This window comes from Manduca sexta, chromosome 17 (genome assembly GCF_014839805.1).
Source record: "Manduca sexta isolate Smith_Timp_Sample1 chromosome 17, JHU_Msex_v1.0, whole genome shotgun sequence".
Classification (NCBI taxonomy): Eukaryota; Metazoa; Arthropoda; class Insecta; order Lepidoptera; family Sphingidae; genus Manduca; species Manduca sexta.
Genome location: NC_051131.1, coordinates 3,537,171 through 3,559,944, shown reverse-complemented (window position 1 = coordinate 3,559,944; position 22,774 = coordinate 3,537,171). Strand labels below are relative to the sequence as shown.

At 37.5% G+C, this 22,774-nt stretch overlaps 1 protein-coding gene across 1 annotated transcript in view; it reads left to right on the top strand.

Moving 5' to 3' along the window:
* LOC115442330 (titin) overlaps nucleotides 1-22,774 on the top strand; it is an 82,991-nt gene that overhangs the window by 22,065 nt on the left and 38,152 nt on the right. The window contains 1 exon segment of the mRNA XM_030167334.2: nucleotides 3,306-3,470. Within this exon segment, the coding sequence (XP_030023194.2) occupies nucleotides 3,306-3,470 (165 nt within the window).

The window sequence follows — 22,774 nt, the reverse complement described above, 5'->3', positions numbered from 1 at the left end:
TGTTTTGCTGTACGTTTTATTTTGGGGCCACGGGTGGAGGATGATTCGATAGGAGTGTAGTTTTTTCTTCTAATAAAACTGAGTTTGATGTCCTAGCGAATATTAAGTACATATTTGATTTTTAGTATGATATTGTTACTTGTCACAATTACAATGTGAGATTATATTGTATAGGTTTTTACGCGGTGACACCTCCTTGTTAGACTTGTGACAGTATAGTTGGCCTGTGACTAGATATGTAAATTGCCTATAACTATCTGAATTGCCCAGGCCTAGAATTTGTACTCGATACGGCGACAGAACCGTTTTCATCTCATGATGACACGGATTTAACATAAATGAAATGAAAATGCTCGAAATACGTCTCTGTTTATTCTTTGGTAATAAAGCCATAAGTTTATGTATATATGTACATTGTACATGTAACATATATGACAAGATATAGTTTAATAAAATCTTGTCGATGTGTATGTCTTATAAAAGTTCAAGATTGTAGTGATACAGACCGTACAGCGATCAGTAATACTTGTTAATCATTATACAGCCATCGTCAGTGCTATTAATAAAGTTGACAATGAATATTAGTGTCTCACGTACAACAGTTGAAACAATGGAGGCAGTGCATTCATTAACAAGTTGAGTGTGTGGCGGGCGGGCGCCATAGTGTCGCGTGTCGCGTCACCCTTCGCGGCGCCCTCCGAGCCCTCCGGAGCCGAGCCCTCCTGTTGCTACAACCCCACTGCACCGCACACGCACTAATATCGATCACTTGGACACTCGCCCGTTGCAATATAGTGACGCGAATTCATTTCGATATCGATCATGTCTATCGTTAATCATTCGTTCTATACAGTCATTCTCTACGCAATTTTATATTGCTATCGTTTTGTACAAATTGCACATGTGAAAGTCGTTACATATCACGGTTCTTTCGTGAAACTGTAAAACTATATTGCAGTTAAAGCGCGTGGTATTGCAAATGAGAGACGTAGTAAGATTTTTTTAAATATATTTGTTAAGTTAGCAAATTTGCAACTTAGCACTTTCTAAAATAGCTTCCCAAAATACCAGAAATTTTATCGATACGATTACATCTCTAACGCTATATCGGAATATCGAAGGGCGACGTTGGACGGGACAGTAACAACATAATGTTGACGTTTTCTCACAGCTCTAGGCCCCTGCTCGTCGCGTCGGCCCGATGGCCCGCTTGCCCCAACTATCGGCTTATGGGAATGCATCGATTTTGTTTTCCAACCAAGATTAAGTTGAATCGCTCCCCCTCGGATGCTTTAAGTTATTGCGGTGTGAATATCCCGTAATCTTTGTACGCTACGATAATGGTACTTGCAAATGTATTGTTTCTACAAACGACTTTATCAAATGAATTGCATATTTTATAGTAGAATGTAGGGGAACGAAATGGTGGGTTATGAACTACACTGCGAGAAAAAATTGATGTTACCGACTTTTAAGAAGTACCAGTAGGACTAGAGAAGAGGAAATGGTTGAGCTTGTGGCAATGTCACTGACTACAAAACGCAACTGCAAGATACCAACCACCTCACGCTGGTTTTCCTTGAAGGCGGAGTATCACTTGGTCGAGCTGAGTCCTTTCATGGTTCTCGTAGTAAAAGTGTCCTAAAAATGGAATCTAAGTTTATTAATTATTTTTTCCTTGAATCGCTGTTTTATTTACAAGACATTAGCTGAATTATGACTAGTCATTGAATTTCATAAGTGTTTTATTGCCAATAAAAGGACACTAAAAACAATCCGCTGAGTCACTGGCCGATGGATGTGAAATCTAAAAGAGCAAGGGCATATTATGATTCATTTCTCTACTTTTAGACAGCAGTGAGCGTACATTTCTATAATTGTAATATTATGAATGTCAAGTTGTTGACTTGCGTTCAAAAACATGCATTTTACTGTATCTAGAGATTAATTGAAAATTCATCTATAATTTTTACGTGTTAGAGATTCACTGCACTCTGTTTTGAGTAAATGAATGAGACGGCACGACCGGTGTGGCATTTATGTAAAATCAATTTAAAAAGGAAAATGTATTATTTCCTTACAAGCTCAAAGCCTTTCCTTAAAAGCACGTTAAAAACTATTTGAGGAAACCTTCAGTAAACATAAAATCTTTGGAAAATCAAGAAATACGATGGATTTCCAATAAGTTAATCAAATAAAATTACACACAGATAAAGGCTCAAACACAGCTACAATATCAATACTAATGTTGCTTTGTAAGTTAACGTATATGAAGTAAACTCGAAAATTATTTATTTCATTATAAAATTTATATCCAAACGCTGAAGGCTTTTTACATGAGAATATTATCATCGAGAAACATTTTAACACCAGCAAATACGCGAACAAAGCCAGTAATAATATAATTTAAATCACATTGACTATGGGATATATTTTCCCATACTTAATCCTTTTGTCTCGGCTGGCATATCACGTTCTGCCGAAATATACCTTTCATGCGTCTAGAATATTATTCGTCATAATGAAGTCATTTATTTTTTGCTATTTATAAACGCAAAAAAATACACTATCTTCCTGTCCACGTGATGTTTTTATAATGTTTGGCGGAAGTATGTGCCATGTGGCAGGTTAATTATTTTTTATTTGTTTCTACATGTCCGCTCTTCATACGGCTATATCCAGATTATTTCTTGTATTTGTGTCCGCTTTTTTAAGTAGCTTAATTAATTATAATCTCTACTATATTGTTGACTCGAATGGGATTTGTGGAAATACCGCCTTAGGTTTGTATTTATACGTGTAGAAATGGTTAATTTTGGATGATTACTGTTGTCTACTTTTCTATTTGACGTGTTGATAGAAATTTTCCTTTCCAAAGGTTTAAGATGAGGTTAAACCGTAATGTATGATTTGTACAGTACGTTAATAGTAGACTGCCTCGGTGGCGTAGTTGTACTGCATGCGCGGTACGGCAGCGCTCTGAGGTCCTAGGTTCGAATCGCGAGTCGGGCAAAATGATATTAGGGTTTTTCTGCTCAGTATCAGCCCAGAGTCTGAAATTTGAGTCCGATATGGCGATAGGCTCGCCCCCTATCACATCATGGGACGGAACACACTTGGCGAAAAGTCGGTGCCCTGGTTGCGCCTCTGCATACCCCTTCGGGGATAAATGCATGATGATGTGTGTGTATTATTAGGCAGTGTTTACGAATCAAAATTATGTTTCCTCTATTTAGGCAAGCGATTTACCCTCCATTAAATTGTCCAAATAAATCACCTTCAGCTCATTTGAATATCTGCAACAGGTGACGCGCAATACAAGCCGTACGTGACCGCGCGGCCTGAGATCGCCACAGTGGACCTCGACGGTGATGAAGACTTCGTGGTGGTGGCGTGCGACGGGCTGTGGGACTTCGTCAGCGAGGACGACATCGCGCTCGCAGTGTACAGACAGCTGGCCGCGGACCCTGGTGAGTACTAAAAATACCTTATTTGTCGGGGATAATTGCAATACGCGCAGATATTACTGGTAAATACCGCCTAAGTGACTAAAACGTGACAATTAATATTGATACTTACTATACTAAACTTTTGATTGATAATCCTACTTTTTTGAAACTTACTTGGTATTTAACGTTTCTGCTTACGCAGTTATGTACTATTTTCAAGGTTTTGTGTTGTTTTGTTTGTGGAAGACGGTTTTGTAACAAAGTTTGTGATAATAGTGTACATTGGGATTTGATCTGTTTACTTTATTATAACATATTGTTGAACGAATTAGATTAATGATATAGCACATCTGACATGTATTTTTGTTGCCTCTCTGCAATTGTAGGAACAAGTATGCTTAAATATTATTATCATTCATGTAAATTGTTGACTTGTGGGTATAGTAATCACGTTTATGATAATTAAACCATTTTATTTATATATTTATGTCCACGAATAACCTTAGCGAGAATATGCGCTGTTAATTTTCGGTGAAACATGCAAACGACGATAATGTTTACTGCCTCGCTCTATTTGAGTGCGGTGCATTAATTGCATTTATTACTTAATGCCGTTTCCGCGATAAAGTGTTCACATAAATATTATCTTAATATATGCTTGAAATACGGCACCAATGCGTAATACACGGGAGTATTTTAAAGTTATCTAAGGTGACGTTTGCGGTGTTAATTGGTGTTGCGAGTGGAATGCAGTCTGGCTCAATTATCTACATTTGTATGAACTAATTGAGTTGTTGGTTCGCGAAATTAAAACGCGCCACTTTTTTCGTGTAACAATTTGACAAGTTATGTTTTATTTATACGATTGAATTATATTTTTTATGTCATTTTTGATGGAAGCAGTGTTTCTTTTTCATTTAAAGTATGTATAATTTTGATTAAAACATTCTTTGATTACGCAAAAAAGTTAACACAATCACCCGGCTATGTCGATGAGGCAATAACCTGAAACATGTAGATTGTATCAAGGTCGGAGATGTAGCTTACAACCTATGTAATAAGCAAGGTAGAATTAGTTTGAAAAAGACCAATGGGCAATGTTGTGTGGAGCAAGAATGTCAAGATACATAATTATACTTAATTTAAGATCTAAAATTTGTACATAGTGTTGAAATTATACTTGGATGGATCTTGCAAACTTTATTAACGTACTCCTTTTTTTTTAATTGGACAGATTATATAACCATAGAATATGCATAGACCATAACCATAAAAATGGCGTAGGCACCAAAAAAAGAAAAATATTATGTCACAACTATTATATTATGTTTAATTTTCAGCACATATTATCATTCTTGAAGATGGTAAACAAATATGGCCAGCAAAGATTTTTTTAGTAAACACAATTTACCTAAACATACATTTCGTGTATCAAAACATATAACAATAAACATACAGCTCTACTTGTGCCATATTTACACATGGTATTTTGATAGAGCTTGTGGTAAGTATTTTTAAGACTACTTGGGTATAAATACAATTGATTGGGCTTCTATATGAGGAAGTAGTTGCTCGGGCCCCTTGCAGATAACAGGCGGCCGGCGAATATCCGTCACTCGCGGCTCAGTCCGCGCCGCGGTGACCTTGTAGTTGATTACACAATGCGTGACTCAGTGCGACCTGCCAGACGAACGGACTATACTGCAACGCACGTTACATTATCAACACCTATGTTTATTTACATTACACACTACATAATAAATACGGTTCGATTAAATTGGTCAAACATGTAATGTAAATTCGAATATTTGAGTATGTCAATCCCAAGAACTTTACAATAGCAATAGTAGGACAACAGTACAATCAAAATAATAGAGTGATTGTTCTTTAAACTGTTAAACACAGCTGTGAAAATAAGGGGAAGTGACGAGGTGTGTCATAAGGGTCACGGCTTTCAAAAACGAAAATGCAAGAGTAATAATGACTTATGGTAGTGACGTAATATTAATGACATTATTATATATCAATAAACACAATGTAATTCGTGAATTAAATCATTAACTGTTTAGATATATCCCTCTTTTGATACGGCATTTATTTAAGCTCATAATTTGATGTGATGATAAATGAAATGAAGTCATTTTGGACGTCGCCGATTGGCACGCGCCCAGTGCAAAAGATAATGTCATGCGTATCATATGATTATGACGCAACACGCGGTCTTATACCAGAATGCACCCCTGTTTAATCCGTCAGCGCAAGCCTTTGAGCGACAAAACTCCGAGTCTGGGTGGTTCATATTGTTGCGGGTGACGCAATACAATTTCTCTAAAGTGTCTTTAATACCACCCAACACTCGGCGACAAGAGCTTTCACGTTTCAAAAGATTTTTTCCTGTTTTGTAAATGTTAGGGTTTTTTATTTGCGACATTGTCAGATAAAACGGTGCGTTACGTGGGATGGTGTTTCCATTTTGTTCGATTTATCTTTGGGTACTTGAAATGCAAAATGGAGTTGCAATATACATCACAAGTGCGCTAATGCCGTGGCGGATATTGTAATATTGGGTGTTGACATCGCGCCTGATGGATCCGCCGCCGGCCCCGCCGGCCGCTCGCCCTGTGGACGCGCCGCAGTAAATCCCCTGCTATTGTCAAAGGTTGACAGCTGACTGACGTATATTAATTTATGAATGTCAACTTTTAGTGAAAGTTGCCGTCAATTATTACACTGTCAATGGGGTGCCGCATAATAATGTTAGGTTGTTTATGCGAAAATAAATCATATGGTTCGATTAATAAAACTGTAAGTCTGATATTAGATGACAATAAGTAAGTATGATAATATGAAAATGAATCAAATTATTAAGACAGCATCCTAATTAGCCCATTTCGCAACTTCGATTAAAACTGCAAAGAAACCGAAGTAGACAACCATAACGAGATTTGTCATTTGCGTAGTGCATTGATTTCAATAGGACTGCGGTGAGGCCGCCACAACGCCACAGCCCCACAATATTGTGTCGTAATTGTGTCGGAAGTGGGGAAGTGGAGAAATTGATACTTTGTTGCCCTCTGTCGCCGGCAACACCGCGCCGACGCCGCGCCGCGCCCGCTCACGTTACTGCACTGTGAAGCCTTTCTAATTGCAGCTTGTTTAACTTAGTAAATATAGCTTTTTTATCATTGAGCAAATTACACAGAGCTAATCCTTTAAAACTAGGCTTTACACTGGAGTGATCTCCACAATACCAATCCGAAAACTGACTATATTTGAACTAAAAGCTGACAAAGTCAAACACGAACTCCAACTTTTTGAAAAGTTTAAGGTGTTATTTAACCGTTAAATTCATTTAAAATTAATTTGAAATATAAATTCTCAAATCTCTTTAACCCCGCTAGTCCGCTTCCAGCCTCATGCTCTAACGAACCTAGACCCGTTTCATTGGATTATGTGATTTAAAATGTTAAACTGTCGTGAGCCAGTATTCAAACAAGGGTGCTCGGTCGTCACTAATGCGTCCGGGGGGCATTCTGGATTATACATCAACATCCTTGATGTGTTAATATCATCTCTAAACAGGGGTGATAAGGACCATTTCCGCTCAAGTGTTTGATCGGCCAGGTGAAATGGTTGTGTGTCATCGGTCAGGTGTCCTCTTACATAACACTTTCTCGACTATTTGTTACTCGCGTTAGGTCCGGCAGGCTGTCGTATGTCTCGCCGTAGCTTGTATATTGACACAAGTTATTATCTTGTTGAGCGACTGATTCATGTGTTTTGTAACTCTTACGCGTTTTAAATCGATTTTGTATTTCTAACACGTGCGGTTTGTACTCGCAAGTTCGTTTTTGATATTTTATGTTTCCTTCACTAAGTCCTATTTACCTTCGCAGTTTATAGTCGCTAGAATCTTCGCATAAATCGGTTGTTGACTTGTTACTCAACCAATCGAAGTTTATGGAATAAACAATACGAAATTGCAAAAAGTTTGTCTGTTAACTTTTGTTAAATACGTACATTGTACCATACAAATAGTTGAGCAAAGTTCTTTTTGTTATCGTTGTTCGATCGATAGAAATTCCATCGGCCGATAAGTTCCGCGCGAAGTTGTGGTGGCAGGCGCGCATACCCCCCTGTCTGGTGATGTACCAAGAACATTCCGCATACATTGTTGTGGGGCTGCGCAGTTGTAGCGCTTTATTACGATTCAGTAGTTTACGTCTAAGTACATGAATTATTGGACGAGACACTAATTATAATGACTTTAAAAGAATTTTAGGGACGCTATATCTGTCCGAATTAGTTTTCGGTAAATGAGGTGGGTTTTTTGTTTGTTAATTATACTCCATGTTCTAGAGAGTGCATTATAGACCCAGAATAAAATAACATAAACGATTATTAAGCCCGATATAAATATGTAATTTTTATTAACCGATTTAATAGTTGAGAATTCGTCTGCATGATTAATGTTCTTACATCGTGTGATGATATGAAACTGTGTCTGGATAATGTATACACATGACAAGTGCATGCAGCGTGTTAACTGGACGTGGCCACATTAGTTGGCAGCGCTAGTAACAACAAACGCGTTTTTGTGACCTTGACTCTGTTGGACACCGCGCGTTATCTGCCAACTTTCATTCACTGCTTATCGCATCGCCGTGCTAATTTGCTATGTGACTATGCCCGCGACTCCGCTGCGGTCGTGCTGCTCGCTAGGCAATTCAACGCGTGTTTGGTTTGTCTTTATCGTTTCAGCTTCAGTAAATTGTATAGTCTTTACAGTAGCTAGAGTCAAATTATACAAATTTAAGTCTTTATTCGAACTCCTCAGATTTCAAAATTCTATGGTAATTTAAAAAAAATTAGAGCTTATACTGATGTAATTTTAGGCGCAATTCAAACTATGTAGTTGAATAGATCTGCAGCAGATTTTTACATTACATATATTTAGGTATTTACAAGAGGTGTAATTATGACCCGGTGTTAAATATGATGCAAAAGTATTCATGAAAGTTGCAGAAGTGTTAGTCAAGTAATTAAGTAATTATTATATGTTAATTGCAACAACGAGTAGGTAAGTCTAATGAGGACTAGAATGTATTTGGCTAATTAAGCAGCATTTAAAGTTTAGTGCGTGAAATTGCTTGAATGTAAGCCGAACAAAATGATTGTTTCAAAATGTGAATGTATATTGATTAATGGGAATGGGGCCTTGTTGGTAAATAAGCCGTGGACCAACTATTGCGGGCTTATTAGCATGCGTAGCCTGGAGATTGCGGAGCGCTGACGAGGGCCCTTCGCGCGATAAATGCCCGGTGCCTCAGACCGGAATGCGCTCGATATGCGTCGAGTACTCAGCTTAAGGGATACTAATAAATATTGCCATTCTATAACATCCTGCTCGCAAATAATCATAATTTGTTGCAGTCTGATAGTTTACAATCAAACGTTGGTTTTCTTGTTCGCTAATTAATTACGAGAAGTTGAGCTATCGTGAATTATGTTAAGTGGTCGGTAACCTATATTGAGAATATTTGATTTAGTATTTTTATAATAAATATTCTCTCATAGGAAACGAAATATGACTTGTCCTTTATGTTACGATTGTCGATTTCCAATTCAACACTGCTTTCAATGATTTTCATAGTCGTTCCGAGAATGATTAACATTTTTCTACTACGGCCGCAGCAAGCAACAAGATTGTTGAACGTACACGAGTTACCCTAAGAAAGTTTAGTTGTAGTCGCGCTCCACATGACATGTCGGGCGATTAGAGCGCGCCTGCGCGGCCGGTGCTCCATGAATTTGCATTGTAAACATGCGGTCACCGACGCGCTACGTGCATGCCTTGATTGGCTAATGCCATGTCTCATCACTTGCACCCAGTACACCTTGTGCCACTCCATCGTTCTGTACACTTTGACATTCGTGTTATTGACTTTATGAATTCCATACAGTATACATTTGTGCATCGGCATGCATTCGTAAGTGTCTAATAAAGGGTGTAATGCATTTATTGAATGTTGTTTTAAGTATAATAAAAACATGTATTCGAAAACAGCAACCTTGCTTTAAACTTCTATTTTATCTATCTCCAACGCAAAGTACCGCCTAAGGCAAAAAGAAACGCTACTGCCTGAGTGCATCGAATTGTGTGAATGCAACGATATTCTGTGTGTGCAATTTTATATTTCCGCGCGACTTGTTTCCTCAGTGTGCTGCGGCGTGGGGGTGGTTTCCTAATAGAAGTATAGACTTTGCGTCGGGGGGATGCGCTCGTTAGGTCGTCGGAGCCAGCCCGGCGCTTTCACATCATTGTATTTATTGCTTCGCCCCTGCTCGCAAAACCCCCTGAACTTGTGATCTCGAAATTACGCCCTTATTTATTCTGTGAAATAAGTAACGATAGGTCCTCTTATCTCGCGATTTATCTCTTCCAAAAGAAAACCTCAAACTTAGTTCGCAAGTCTTTATTATATTCACAGCGGTGAGAGACATAATATGATACAATTTCTTAGTAAAAGTTTTGTTTGATTTATGCTATCGTAGTTTTATATCTCATGTTGACATAGTTTCCCATTAATAACATATTTTAATAAATAATACACAACGAACGTTTCTGTTCTTTTTTTATTTATATTATAGGAAAGTATTGTATTCATTTGTGATTTTGTATCATAGCGAATTCTTGGCCAAAGGTATCTTGAGTTGAACAGGCCTAATATCGCCTTAATTGCTAACCACAGATACATACACATACATACACACACAGATACACACGAAATAATATCCGAAAGTATATATTTTCTCCGGACACATTGCATTTCAATAGTGTTGTATGGAAAGAAAGAATGGTTTTTGTTGGAAGTTTGCAAAAACATTGATCTCATTCTACTTATATAAAAATTGCCTCCAAGGATTAATTTGGCCAACTATGACTACAGGCCCCACTGTGCCAGGCTTTAGGCTTTATATTATATTTTTTTTGTATTACATAAGGTATACTTTTGTTCATCTGTGTTTGAAAATAGGTGAAAGTTGTTTTATGAAATCTGTTTACATATTTGTCAAAATTGAGATTTTTATCTGGCCACAAAAACAAAGGTATACGTTATAAACTAAAATGTTTTTTTTTTATGTACTCGTTATTGTTCTTAATAGTACGATAACTTTCAAAGCGATAACGTTTTATTACTTTTTGTTTTGGTTTAGTTATTTTTGATTTACAGTGTTATTACATTTATGCAAACATTCTCTAGGCCATTTAGAAACAGTTTGTTTATTTATTTTGTTTGGATACGCTAATCTCGGAAACTTAGTAGTTTATAAATCTAAATCGGTTTAGATATATTTTTTCATTAATAGATTGTTACATTCTTGAGTGTAGGCTATTTATTATTATGGGCAATTATTTATGCCGAAAATTTTCTTCACGCGAGCGGAGCCACAAGGAAACCTTAGAAGCATATAAAAATGTTGTGGGCAGTACAAGCAAAAAGGTTTACAAAATCTCTTTCCAAAAAATGTGTAGAAACCGCAGAGTATATGAAACAGGAATTAATTCCCAATAGTCAGCGTCTGCTCATTATGTAGCGTTGATTCGGAGGGCCGAGTTAACTTCCACAATTTGTCTCTTTTGTGTCGTCTCTTACACCAGCCCTTTTCGCGAGGGCTGATAAAGAACACCATAATCCTTTCAATCGAATAGGGGAGATTACACGAGTGCAATTTATGCAGGCCTCTTTAAGCCCGAATTTGCTGTCTGCATCATTATGAATTCTTAAAATAAAAATGCACAATCACTTTATACGTAGATTTGATGACGTGATATTTATCCACGCAGTTTTAAATATATCCCGTCATAAATCGTGTATTGGACATCGTCCAGATGTAGCTGAACTGGGATAGTGGACACACACGGTCGCGTCCGCGCCATTACGCCCACGTGGGTGGCGGCACCACGCTTCTTTATTTCACATATCAACAGTAACAAGATTATATGTTATTACATTTGATTTACGTAAATATTACATTCAATGCTAACAATATTGTATATTGACATTAAAATGTATGGTAATTATCAGTATTAAAATAGTTTTGTTAACGCCACAAAGCAAACACTTGTTTAAACATACGCTAGTCGTTTATATACTTTATGAAAATCTAATGAAATTGTCATGTCAGTAGCTATAGGTTTGTCGTACCAATTTTTCTTGGTACTTCCAGTTCTGTTTTAGAAAGTTGATAAGCATCCCCAATATGTTTCGTTACTCTGACCAGCTTGCAGGAAAGCGCGCCGAGACGAACTTCACGTGTTCCTCATAGCAGTTTCTCTATAATGGCTTCCGTTTGTTGTGAATGTGCTTTATGAAACACTTTGCCAGTGGAATTATTGCATCAGGTTGGGTTATAGAAATATTTTCACATAATATAATGTATGTAACGTTGCATCGCTGCAACATTACAATATGACATGGTCTGGTTGTTTTTAACTGATTAAACCAGGAAACTTAGTGATATAACTTTGAAACACGCGCAGGTAACGCGGGCCGGCGGCACGTGGCCTGCTCAGCGTTGTTTAGCACTCGGATGTGTTATAGCAGATAATGTAAACTGAATTGTATAAAGGTTAACGACATGTGTTGAAATGTAATATAAGCTCGGCTAAGAGTCGCGGGAGAAAGTGGGCGGGCGTCTGGCGCTCTCGCAGTTCACGGTGTGTTATCGCCGATGTTATCGCGTCGCGATTATACATTGCCAATTAATTCTATCGCACTGACATCGGCTACAAATTGCCGACACGCCGCCGTTTGTCACGACACAATATAGCGAAACTATCTAATTGAATTCATAAATTAACAGTGTTAAATGCTATAAGGACGTATAAAAGCCTAGCCCTAAACCGCTGTTATTAGCACGGATATATCAAGAGCATCTTCTCACCTTTTAAAAGGAAAGACGCAAGATAGGTAAATGTATAACGTAATATTCGACTTGGGCGGCGCGGTAGTGCGGCGGTGCATGAGCCGGCTGCGGAGGCGCGTTTCGTTTCATTTCTGATTCATATCTGAATGTAGTGTCCACGTCCTACGTGCTTATCTGGCACATGCAAAACAGGAAATCTTACTCTCAGATTTATTTCCATAATGAATAGAACAGTAGGAAGAGTAAATTTAATGTATTATGACATTTTATAATAGCGAGTTTATGAGTCTCCTGGACGGCGCGTATTTTAGGAAACTTCTAAAAGTGTACAGTCCAGATAGCTGTAAACATAAAATATCATTTCCTCTTTGTTGCCGCTAAAATATTAGGCAATTTTAAATTTCCGAAACACACGCGCTATTAATGTTTTTTACGCTGGCTTTTAAATATGTACAGTTACTTTATCGGGAAATTTAACTTCTCGGAAGATAATGTCTATTTAATGTTCGTGTAACCGCTTAGCACGTGCAATTTGGCTTCCTAAGGTCACCACAGTTGCAGTTGGTTATTTTTGGTTTCTCCTAAAACTATTATTTTTATTTTTTTTAATAAAAATTATTATATTTTGTTATAAATATATTGATTTGGAAATTAGTATACTAGCCCATATTACTCAGTAACTAGAGTTTTGCTTATTCACTTTGTGTGATATCATTGATTATGGAGATGTATCATGTCGCATTACCCGTTGATGTATATGGAAGTCACACTTTAGGCCTTCTATTATACACTGGCACGACTTTTCCGCCTACCTAATCCCGAAATCTATATACGGAACCAGTTTTACTTAATTATAAAACAAAGTCACTTTTAATTATGCTAATGGTAAAGATTGAATAACTTGGCACATGCTTGCATCGAACCTGTTTCCATATAGGGAAGTTTATTTTCAAATTTCAAATCCGCTTTACATTTTTTGCCGAGTGTATTTGAATAGAGGATTGCGAGGCGACATATTTGTCTGTCGGTATTTGATTTTGGACCGTGTTTGCCGTTCGTCATTGTTTTCTATCGACATATGGATACCTACAAATATGTGTTTTCGATGTCAATTAAATCTACGAGTTCTTGCGATGGATTGAAGTTTATTGTGGAATAAATAAAAAATCAATACCCGCTAAATGAGTATAAGGTTGTACAGTACCTTTACTACTAATATTGAAGTCTAAGATCTGATGACATTATTTATCGCATTAATCGGAACGCAGCGTACTAATTAGACAACGGCATTCAATATAGCTTTATGCATATAATAGCCTAGATTGGCCGTAGCATGAAGCTAACTCCAGACAATCTCAATCGGCCCTTATCGATCCAAAATGCATTTAACTATGGGGATTGTTGCGGTAATTGGACGCGATGTCTGCATTAAATTCCTTTATACAAATAAAAAACATCGTTTGTCTAAAAAGATGACGCATGGTGTCAGCAGATGGTTAACTAGGATTAGGTCACTCTGTCGTTTTGAACCGCGAATAATTAATTGATTAAGAGACGTTTTATACAAGTGCGTTATATCAAGTATACTGCTATGCTAAGCGAAAAGCGGTATGTCAGGAAAACCTTGTTTCAAAATAATCGAAATTTGTAAATATAGTTTTGTATGTAAACCTAAGATAGAGAAACTGTTTTAAGGTTTTTGTAAACAAGTTCTAAACAAGATACCGTTATTTAGGTAATTTCATTGGATGGTATTTTTTTAACCTATCTGACGACATAAAAATCATAATTTTGATTTTTTTTAGCTATCGCTTTTGAGCTTAGCAAGGCAGTATAGTATGTTTACCTTAAAATAAGTCAAAGGACCACCTGTTAGTCACAATTAGTGCATTCGGCACTTATAAAAATGTAGAGTCGTTTCATAAATATCTGCCGCGTTCTTTACATTTTTTGTTGTTACAAGACTTTATTTAGAATAAAATGATTGTAGTGATGAAATATGTTAGCATAAATAATATAAATATATAAAAAGTGTATAGCCGAAACATGTGGCATTAAAATTTAAACCAGATTAAATCTAATCACATTTTTGAATACATCATTCTTGTATTTATGATGGCACATCTGCGCATGCGACCGCGAAGCGACAATTTACACGACGCACTAATACAATAAACAGTGTTATTTATTCAAATACAAAGTTCAACGGACGCACAAAATTTTTACACCCGGCCTCCAATGCAAGGATGGTCAGATTCTGTACATGATCGGTTTAGGACAATAGAGGCTAAAAGGAAAAGTCCATTATGATACCTTCAATGCCAAAATATGTATTCAGTAATTTTTTTTGAATACGATTTCGTTCTTAATTCGTAAATGGACCACCGATCGTTATTATATGAGGCAATTTATAATTGTGTAGCAAACAAACTAGTAGAGGAAATGTTTCTATCTTCGGCCTCTATTTGCGATATTCTTATCAATGTGTTTATATTACATTGGGTTGCGGAATACATTATTAGGCGCGCGTAGGTATATTAACCTCATCGAGAGTACAATTTCTGGTGACCGAAATAGTTTTAATCTCGTAAGGTTTTTTTTTACTTATGATACATGTTGTTTTTGATTTTTTTGGCTTAAATTATTGCTCATAACGTTCTTTTACAGCTTTTATTGGTTGATTATCTTACTAAGTTGATACAGACCGTTCTATCAAAACCAGCTTAATATAGTATTCAAAGTTCGATACAATCAGCAATATCTATAGAATTCCATGGAACTTTCAATTAAACATTATCTAGATAGGTTTTATAGCTGGGATATTTATTGCCGCGATATCCTATCTTTACAACCGATGCATGTGTGTACTTATAGCTTAATATTTCGTTAGCTATACTTATTAATAAATGCGCCACGCATGAGTAATGGTTCCGTAATTGGCGACAGAGGCTATCGCCATTAAATAAAGACGCCGTGACATCCGCTAGCTAACTGTGAACGGTATTGATATAATATATCCAGATACTTATGTCATTGCCTAAAGTAATGGAGGATCACTTTGTTCAAAAATGGTCTGTTTTAGTGGCTCCACAATTATAATTATTTGTACATTAGCTTATGTCTGCGCGATGGGGTAAGCGGAGGCGTACCTTGTGCACCCACGACTTATTGAGCGTACATTATATCCTGTGTTATGGGCACGAAATTACATTATGTTGTGTTCCCATATTTTAAGTTGTATACTACAACATAATAATGTAAATTTAACACTTTATTTAAATTGTAATTTTTATGTAACAGCAAGTTATAATAATTTCAAAAAGAATATTTATAAATTATAATTTTAGGCAATTAATTCGAATCGAAAATTCTGTTAAATTCTATTGCTCAATTTGTGGATACTACTTGCTCGGCACCTTATATGAGCAAGTTGCATATACACTTTTAAAAAAAAGAAAATATATAGGAAAATACACATTTTTTTCTTACCTTCCAAAGCACTTTTACAAAACTCGCGTTTTATTTGAATTCAGCATGTATTTTGTCGATGCAATGCCATCTGCACATTTCGCACGAAAAACTCGAATTGTAAGTGCAACATGGCAGTGTGTGCAGTAACACTCGTTTTAGCCCGAATGAGTCATACCTGCGGTGCAATATTTCGTACTAGACGTTTATGAGGCGTGGAGCCGTGTCAGCCCCGTGCCCGCGAGATACACCGCCTCATTGGGATTCAACACGATTTAGCGTGGACTAAACATCACCTTATTCGAACGTCTCGTAATGTCTCCATTGTTCACCGCAATGGACAATCCACGAATTGTTCATGATTCTTCAATACACTCTACAAGTGTGCACAATGTATCATTCTAACTTTTGACCACGATTCAACTTGCGTGGTTAAGTTCGTCTATTGTCTTTGGCAAGTTGTGTGTTCGCAACTAAAACAACTCTACTTTTTTCACACTCGTAAGTTTTGTTCTCTATTAGAGTTCAACGAAATCTTGGGCGTATCAAATACAATGTAGAAGCGAACTGATTAATCATTAGTTACATAATATTTTGTAAATACTGTCTTATATATTTTCTAGAATTTAGAAGTATACAGTATCAAAATGATATTGATTAATGTTTATGAACAAATGAAACCACTGTTCGTGTTGTTTCTAGGGGTCCGGGTTTTGGCAAAATGGTGCTACTTGTGTCTAATCAAGCAATCACCCGTATCAAAATGAAATTTTATGCTTGTGCAACAAACTATTACCATTTATGTTTTTGGATTTGGCGAAAGCAAGGCTGCGTTAGAAAGGCTATTGCTCCATTAGAGCTGCCTGTAATTTAACTCCAGCTAAACACGAAGTTTTATCTTTTTGGAAATTAAGAGGTATCAATGAGCGTTTGTAACTTTGCGCATCAATTGATCAACTCCGAGCATTTTGAGTGAATTAACTGAAAGAGTCTGGGATTGCGTGGGGATTTTAGTGAATGATGGGGTTATATTATTCAGTTTGCTATGGAATTTAGGATACTTTTTTTAAAGAGTGCACTAAATGTTCATCTTGTTATAAGATAAGCTTTTTATAATTTTACGAACAAGATTTTGATTGACGATTGGTCGTTACGTCACTTTTGCGGTAATTTCACGGCTGGCGCGCGTTTGAACTGTTCCTAGTGGAAAAGTGAAGTGCGAAGTTTCGGCGAGGCGGCGCACGGCGCGGTGGAGCGTGGCCGCGGCGGGGTCGTCGGCTCATCGTCCTCCACCACTCTTTAGGATACTATCTGCGTTCGCCGATTCATTTAATGCTGATATTAACTTGCTAAAACGCTCACCACACAAAAACGTGATTGTGGGCGTTGCATCTGAATGTGTCTGAATGGCTGCGGCTGAAAGCGAGTTGCGTTCGTGAAGCTACATCGGCGCGGATTCTGGAGGTTTCTGCGAATGGCGACAGCCGGCAACATCTGGAGGGCGCATTGCGCGGGCGTCGGCGGGGCGTACGCGGGGCGCGCGGTCGGCGGGGCTCGCGGGGTGCGCTCGGGCGCTGCACCGGGCTCCACTCGCCAGTCCCCGAGACACCGGCCGCGCGAACGGCCACCGCGATACCGCTTATTGCGAACCCGCGCTCTGTTCAGTGAGTGACTCCGCCGCCCGCCCAGGACCAGCGGCGCTCGCACCCCTGCGTGCTGCACACGTGTGAGTCCCTGTACTGCGTTTATATACAACAAGTACGCGGGCGGCAAGTGCCGGCCGGCGCCGCGCCGCACCTACACTATACATACGTACCGCTCATGTACCTATAAGCCGGCCGGCCGGCTTTTCCACCTAACCTCTTTGTGGTGCATATTTAATGAAAAAACCGTGTGCTTGGTGACTAATGAATAGACCTATAACTCTATTTGAGTATATTTATATTGTGGTAGATTTATAGAATCGCTGAGTCATTATTCATTTCGGTAGGTAATGAATTATTATGTTTTGTGTTTTTTGGTAAGACGTGCATTAATATCTGCACCAAACCTGTTTAATTACCTATATGTTAAAAGTAGGAGACAATTTTAATTATGCTTTTGTGTTCTTTTTCTTATTCGAAATCTATAATTCATTTTAATGATACTCATGTTTGACTTATAATTAATTCCTACAATAGTTACAATTAATCAATATGATTGTCAGCTCTATAGCGGGCTCTATCAGTGTAATTATACTCAAAACTATTAACAAATTAATTATAAGTAAAAGGTATTATTAACACCTGAAAGTTAATTAATTATAATTCCCAACCGCCATACATGTTCCACGAACGTAAATGGGGTGGTGGTGACGAAATGCAAGTTTTAATTAAATGTATGATGGTGGTCCTGGTTGGGCGACAAGAGCGAGTGGCACAGGCGCGGGCGAGCGCGGCGCGGCTCCGTCGGACCATGTTCCGAACGGGCCGGCCGCCGCGCGCCGTCGGAACTCGGAGGTCTACGAACCTCTACCGTGGAAATGGGATTATTGCACGACGGCCTTAGATGCTATTTTGCGCTCGTTTTACTCAGTAATAAATAACAGTCGACGCTCGGATGAGATTTTATATTTCTTGTAACGCAAATTTATATCTATTGTACTTTATACGAGCCGAGTCGTACGAAATCATTCTATAGCGGCTTCACGGTTATAAAGATACATCTACCTACACAGCGTAATAAATATATTTTTGCATAGAAGTTAATTATGCACAAGAATACAAAAGAATATGAATTACTTTTACGTAGGTGTATAAATATACTCCATTGTTTTTGGTTGATGCCATACAAAGGCGCTAAGAAGGTGTCATTTTATTACTTCCTTTGTAAAAGTTTCCAAGCTAGCAAACTGGATAATGTTTTAAAGTTCACTGTACAAAAATTAAGCCAATTTTTTTTATTGCTTTGAATGACGAGACGAGCTTGCCGCTTGTCGGATGGTAAGTGATACAACCGCCTATAAACAGAAGAAACACCATCCAATACCTTGTATTATAAAGAATTATTTGGTATTCTACTGTACTCGGCATCCTGAGACATGAGATTTTTAGTCTCATAACTATGTCCAATAGTTATACTGGCTAGCATGTACTGCAAACCAGAACGCAACAGTGACTACACACTGCTGCTTTGACAGCAGAAATACTTCTCAAATATGAGAGACCTACCACCAGTAAAAAAATTCAATAAAAGATTTACCTATAAAATATATCAAGTGCCTCGTAAAATATTGTATCGACGTTTTCTATTTCATAAGAACACAGTAAAAGTGTGTGCAATTATCGATTCTGGTGTATGTAAACATGCATAGTTTAAATGGCGGAAGGGTTTGCACGTTACAATGACCACCGCGTAACGACTTGAGACATGCGAGGTGTTTAGAAAATCCCTAGTTTAATGTCTCTGTATCAGCAAATGTTGACTCCTCTTAAATATACTAAACAGTCCTTATTCTAAACAAGACATCGTTTCATTACTGAAGAGATGTCAAAAAGAGGTTCTCTAAGCATAGCTCTATATGGTTCAGATTACGTAGATCCTACACGATTCTCTCCGTCCAAATAGCATGATTCATATGAATTACTCGTGAATATATTTGAAATCGTCAACAGGATGCTTTGCCTACAAGCGCAATTTCCGGTTTGAATATATTTTTCCCTGAAAATGATGGGAATGCGTTTAAAGAAGGTACATCTCTTGGATTATAATATCGATAGCAAGTACTTCAAGCTCAGTCTTAATGACGAACCGTGGTTGTTATGGAATTAAATATATTAGTAATATACGAATTAGTAAGTAATTTTCATCTGTATACTTACATGATGTCAGATGTCTTTACTTTTGTTGTATAATAAATTCTCGAATGAATTCAGATAATTACATATTTAATATTGTGTAACGTCACTGACCTTTATATTCATGGCTGAAAAAGGTTTTCAATTATAATTGTTTAAATATATACAAAAAAAATTACCATCTTCGTGTTAAAATTAAAGAAATATCGGCGGCAGCTGAGATGTTCGACGTGTTTTTTCCTTTTAATTAAACATGCAGTATCCTCGCAGATGTACGAATATAGCTACTGAGCAACTTGTCCGTGAGGTTTTCGCAACAGCTGCACTCTTATTACAGCCCCGGACAACTTTGATTAAAAATCTGTTTCTCATCAATATTGCTTTAACATTGCACATTAATATTTTTATGCTTATCGTCGCTTGATGTAGAGTCAATGGGCGATGAATAGACAAGAACTACGCGTTTCCCATTCAACTGTCTGTAACTGAGATCAATCTTCAGAGGAATTGTGCCTTAATAATACGTGAAATGACTTGAAACATGTGATCGCAATGATTATATGGCCATCAATTATAAAAGGAAACTTGTATATAGTGCCGTTTTCTAAAATGACTTGTTGGACGCTCTCCTATTCTTTTTATACTATCATCACAGAAAGCTTTGCTATGTTAGAGTTAGCGCTCCACATTCTAGCTTTTTATGAATGGTAATCGTCTTAATAGTAACCTGCATAAAATGTAAAAACGTAACATTGCCTCGTGTCGTAATAAGAACTCTTTTAAATGATTGACCGTCGTACGACATTTATTTTTTTGGCTGTTTATTGTATAGCTATTTAAAAATGTTGCATAAAGCTCTGTTAGTCATCCGTGAATCAATGCTCACGTCTCGAGGTATCGGTGGGATTGCTGGCTGCTGGCTGTTGGTTAACTTTCATAAAAACACGACTCATGCGAACGCTCCTCGGTTTATGGTTTTTGCAACGTGTGTTCTATTTGCATATTGTAGTTGGTGCAGTCATTGTTTAGGCTATCTGTTCGTTCTAATCTAGTATCGGGCTGTTGTGTAGTTTGTTCACGAGCTGGATTCTCAGACTATTACCGTTGGTACCGTCATTAAGTACAGTTGCACGTGAAATATTCTTGCGCAGCGCGAGAGTCGACAGCACAATTTTGAGAGTTAGTGGCCGCCGCCCGCGCCGCGGCCGCGTCTGGCGGCTCAGCCGTCGTCTTATGATGAGAAATCACGGCAATCCCGCTACTCACCGCTACGGTACTTTCTATGGCTCTTGATCTTCTCTTAATGCGTTTTGTTTTACCAATGCGGTCAATTAATCACTGGCACAGTATATTATTGCGTTTTATTTTACTGTTTCAAAACAATAAAATCTACACTGACCATTATGATGATATGTTGTAGATTAACAGCAGTAATGTGCGTCCGGCTCAGTACAGTATTTTACTTGGCACCTTTTATCGCATCGAGAGTGCCTCGTCATTGTTGTGCATTTATCTAATGTTCGAACGTCTGAAACTAGGTCTATTTCGCCAGCTGCCGAAATTGATCCCAATATAGTTCTCATCGAGACACAAGTGTTCATTTACGTCAAATGACCGAATAACCACACGATATCAAATGTTTTAATATAATATGCGGGACATGTGGTAACCACATTGTGTCGTCAACAAAAGATTGAATCTTAAGTTTTGGTGACTAGGGCTCCTTATATTTTGTCTTGACTTGTGTCATGATGACGTCATATCCAGCTGAGGGGCGAATGACGTCATGTCTCGGCGCGGTCATTGCCCTGATTCAACCCTCGAGCGCTCGTCGGCTAGCGCGCTCGACGTGCCTACATAGTACCTACAATCATGAATAAGTTATTGTATCATACTACCTGAACGCCGACGCCGACCTGGGGTAACCTGAAACTTAATGTAGCCTTTTCCGAGTTGTCGTTTTAACTCAACCTACTGATTGCATGATTTTGTTGATACTAATTGAAACGTTAAGCTTACAAGTTCCAAGTTGGAGTCTTCAGTTACCGTACAGTATATACTTATTACGTACATAAGAATACTTTCTCTCATTCATAAATAATAATGGAAATAATCTTAAAATATCTCAAGTGTTGTAGCTTCATTGCGATATTTATAATCCGATAACATAATTATTGGCTCGGCTATTATATTAAGAGGATCTAGTCATCGGCATTTAATTTTACCAACTTTGATAAACTGTTAAAATAATTGGCGTATGTTGAGTAATCATTTATTGTTATATTTACTGTCATTCGTAAAACAAGTCACGCGGAATAAATATTATGCAAGAATATTTTTTATTTTTCGCTACCCATAGATGCAAGATATATTGTCTAAACTGGCTTTTGTTATTGATACAATCTCTTAATACACAACAAATTAAAAAGGTGTTCGCCGTGGCTTACTTGCAGATGCCAAGTATCAAAAGGCACTGGATATTTTTGTTGATACGTATGCATATTATTAAATAGAAAACCACACAAATGTTATATTTAATATTCTTTAAAAAAGTAATAACTACAATAATTAATTTAATATTCAAATGAGATATCATTATAATCTTTTAAGTTACAAAAAAGTTTCTCTATCACGTAAATTTACCTTTTTTTACAAAAACACATTCAAATAAATAGAAATCGAAGCTGCTTTTGTGCTCGCGATGTATTACCCCGACCCTAACGCGTTCGACACCCCACCTGAATCCGGTTATTTCTCGCGGGAGTCGTGTATACTAGTTTAATAAGTGTGAAAATATACCCACAATCCTAACGCCTGACGGCTTACAAACTTCCACTAAAAAAATAAATGTGTTGCCGACGCGACACGACGTTCGTTTACTCATAACGCGTGTGAACTACTCGCACGTTTCTAAATATTTTGCAAATAACTTATGCGTCAGTGGATTTGTATATTATATACATACGTACGTCACTTATAGTAGGCTTGTTTTGAATACACGCTAAGTTTCAATCCTCACATAGCCATATTGTACTGTGTCTAAATGAAAACTAAATTAGCTGTTAGTTATTCCTGTTCAAACATGTTGCC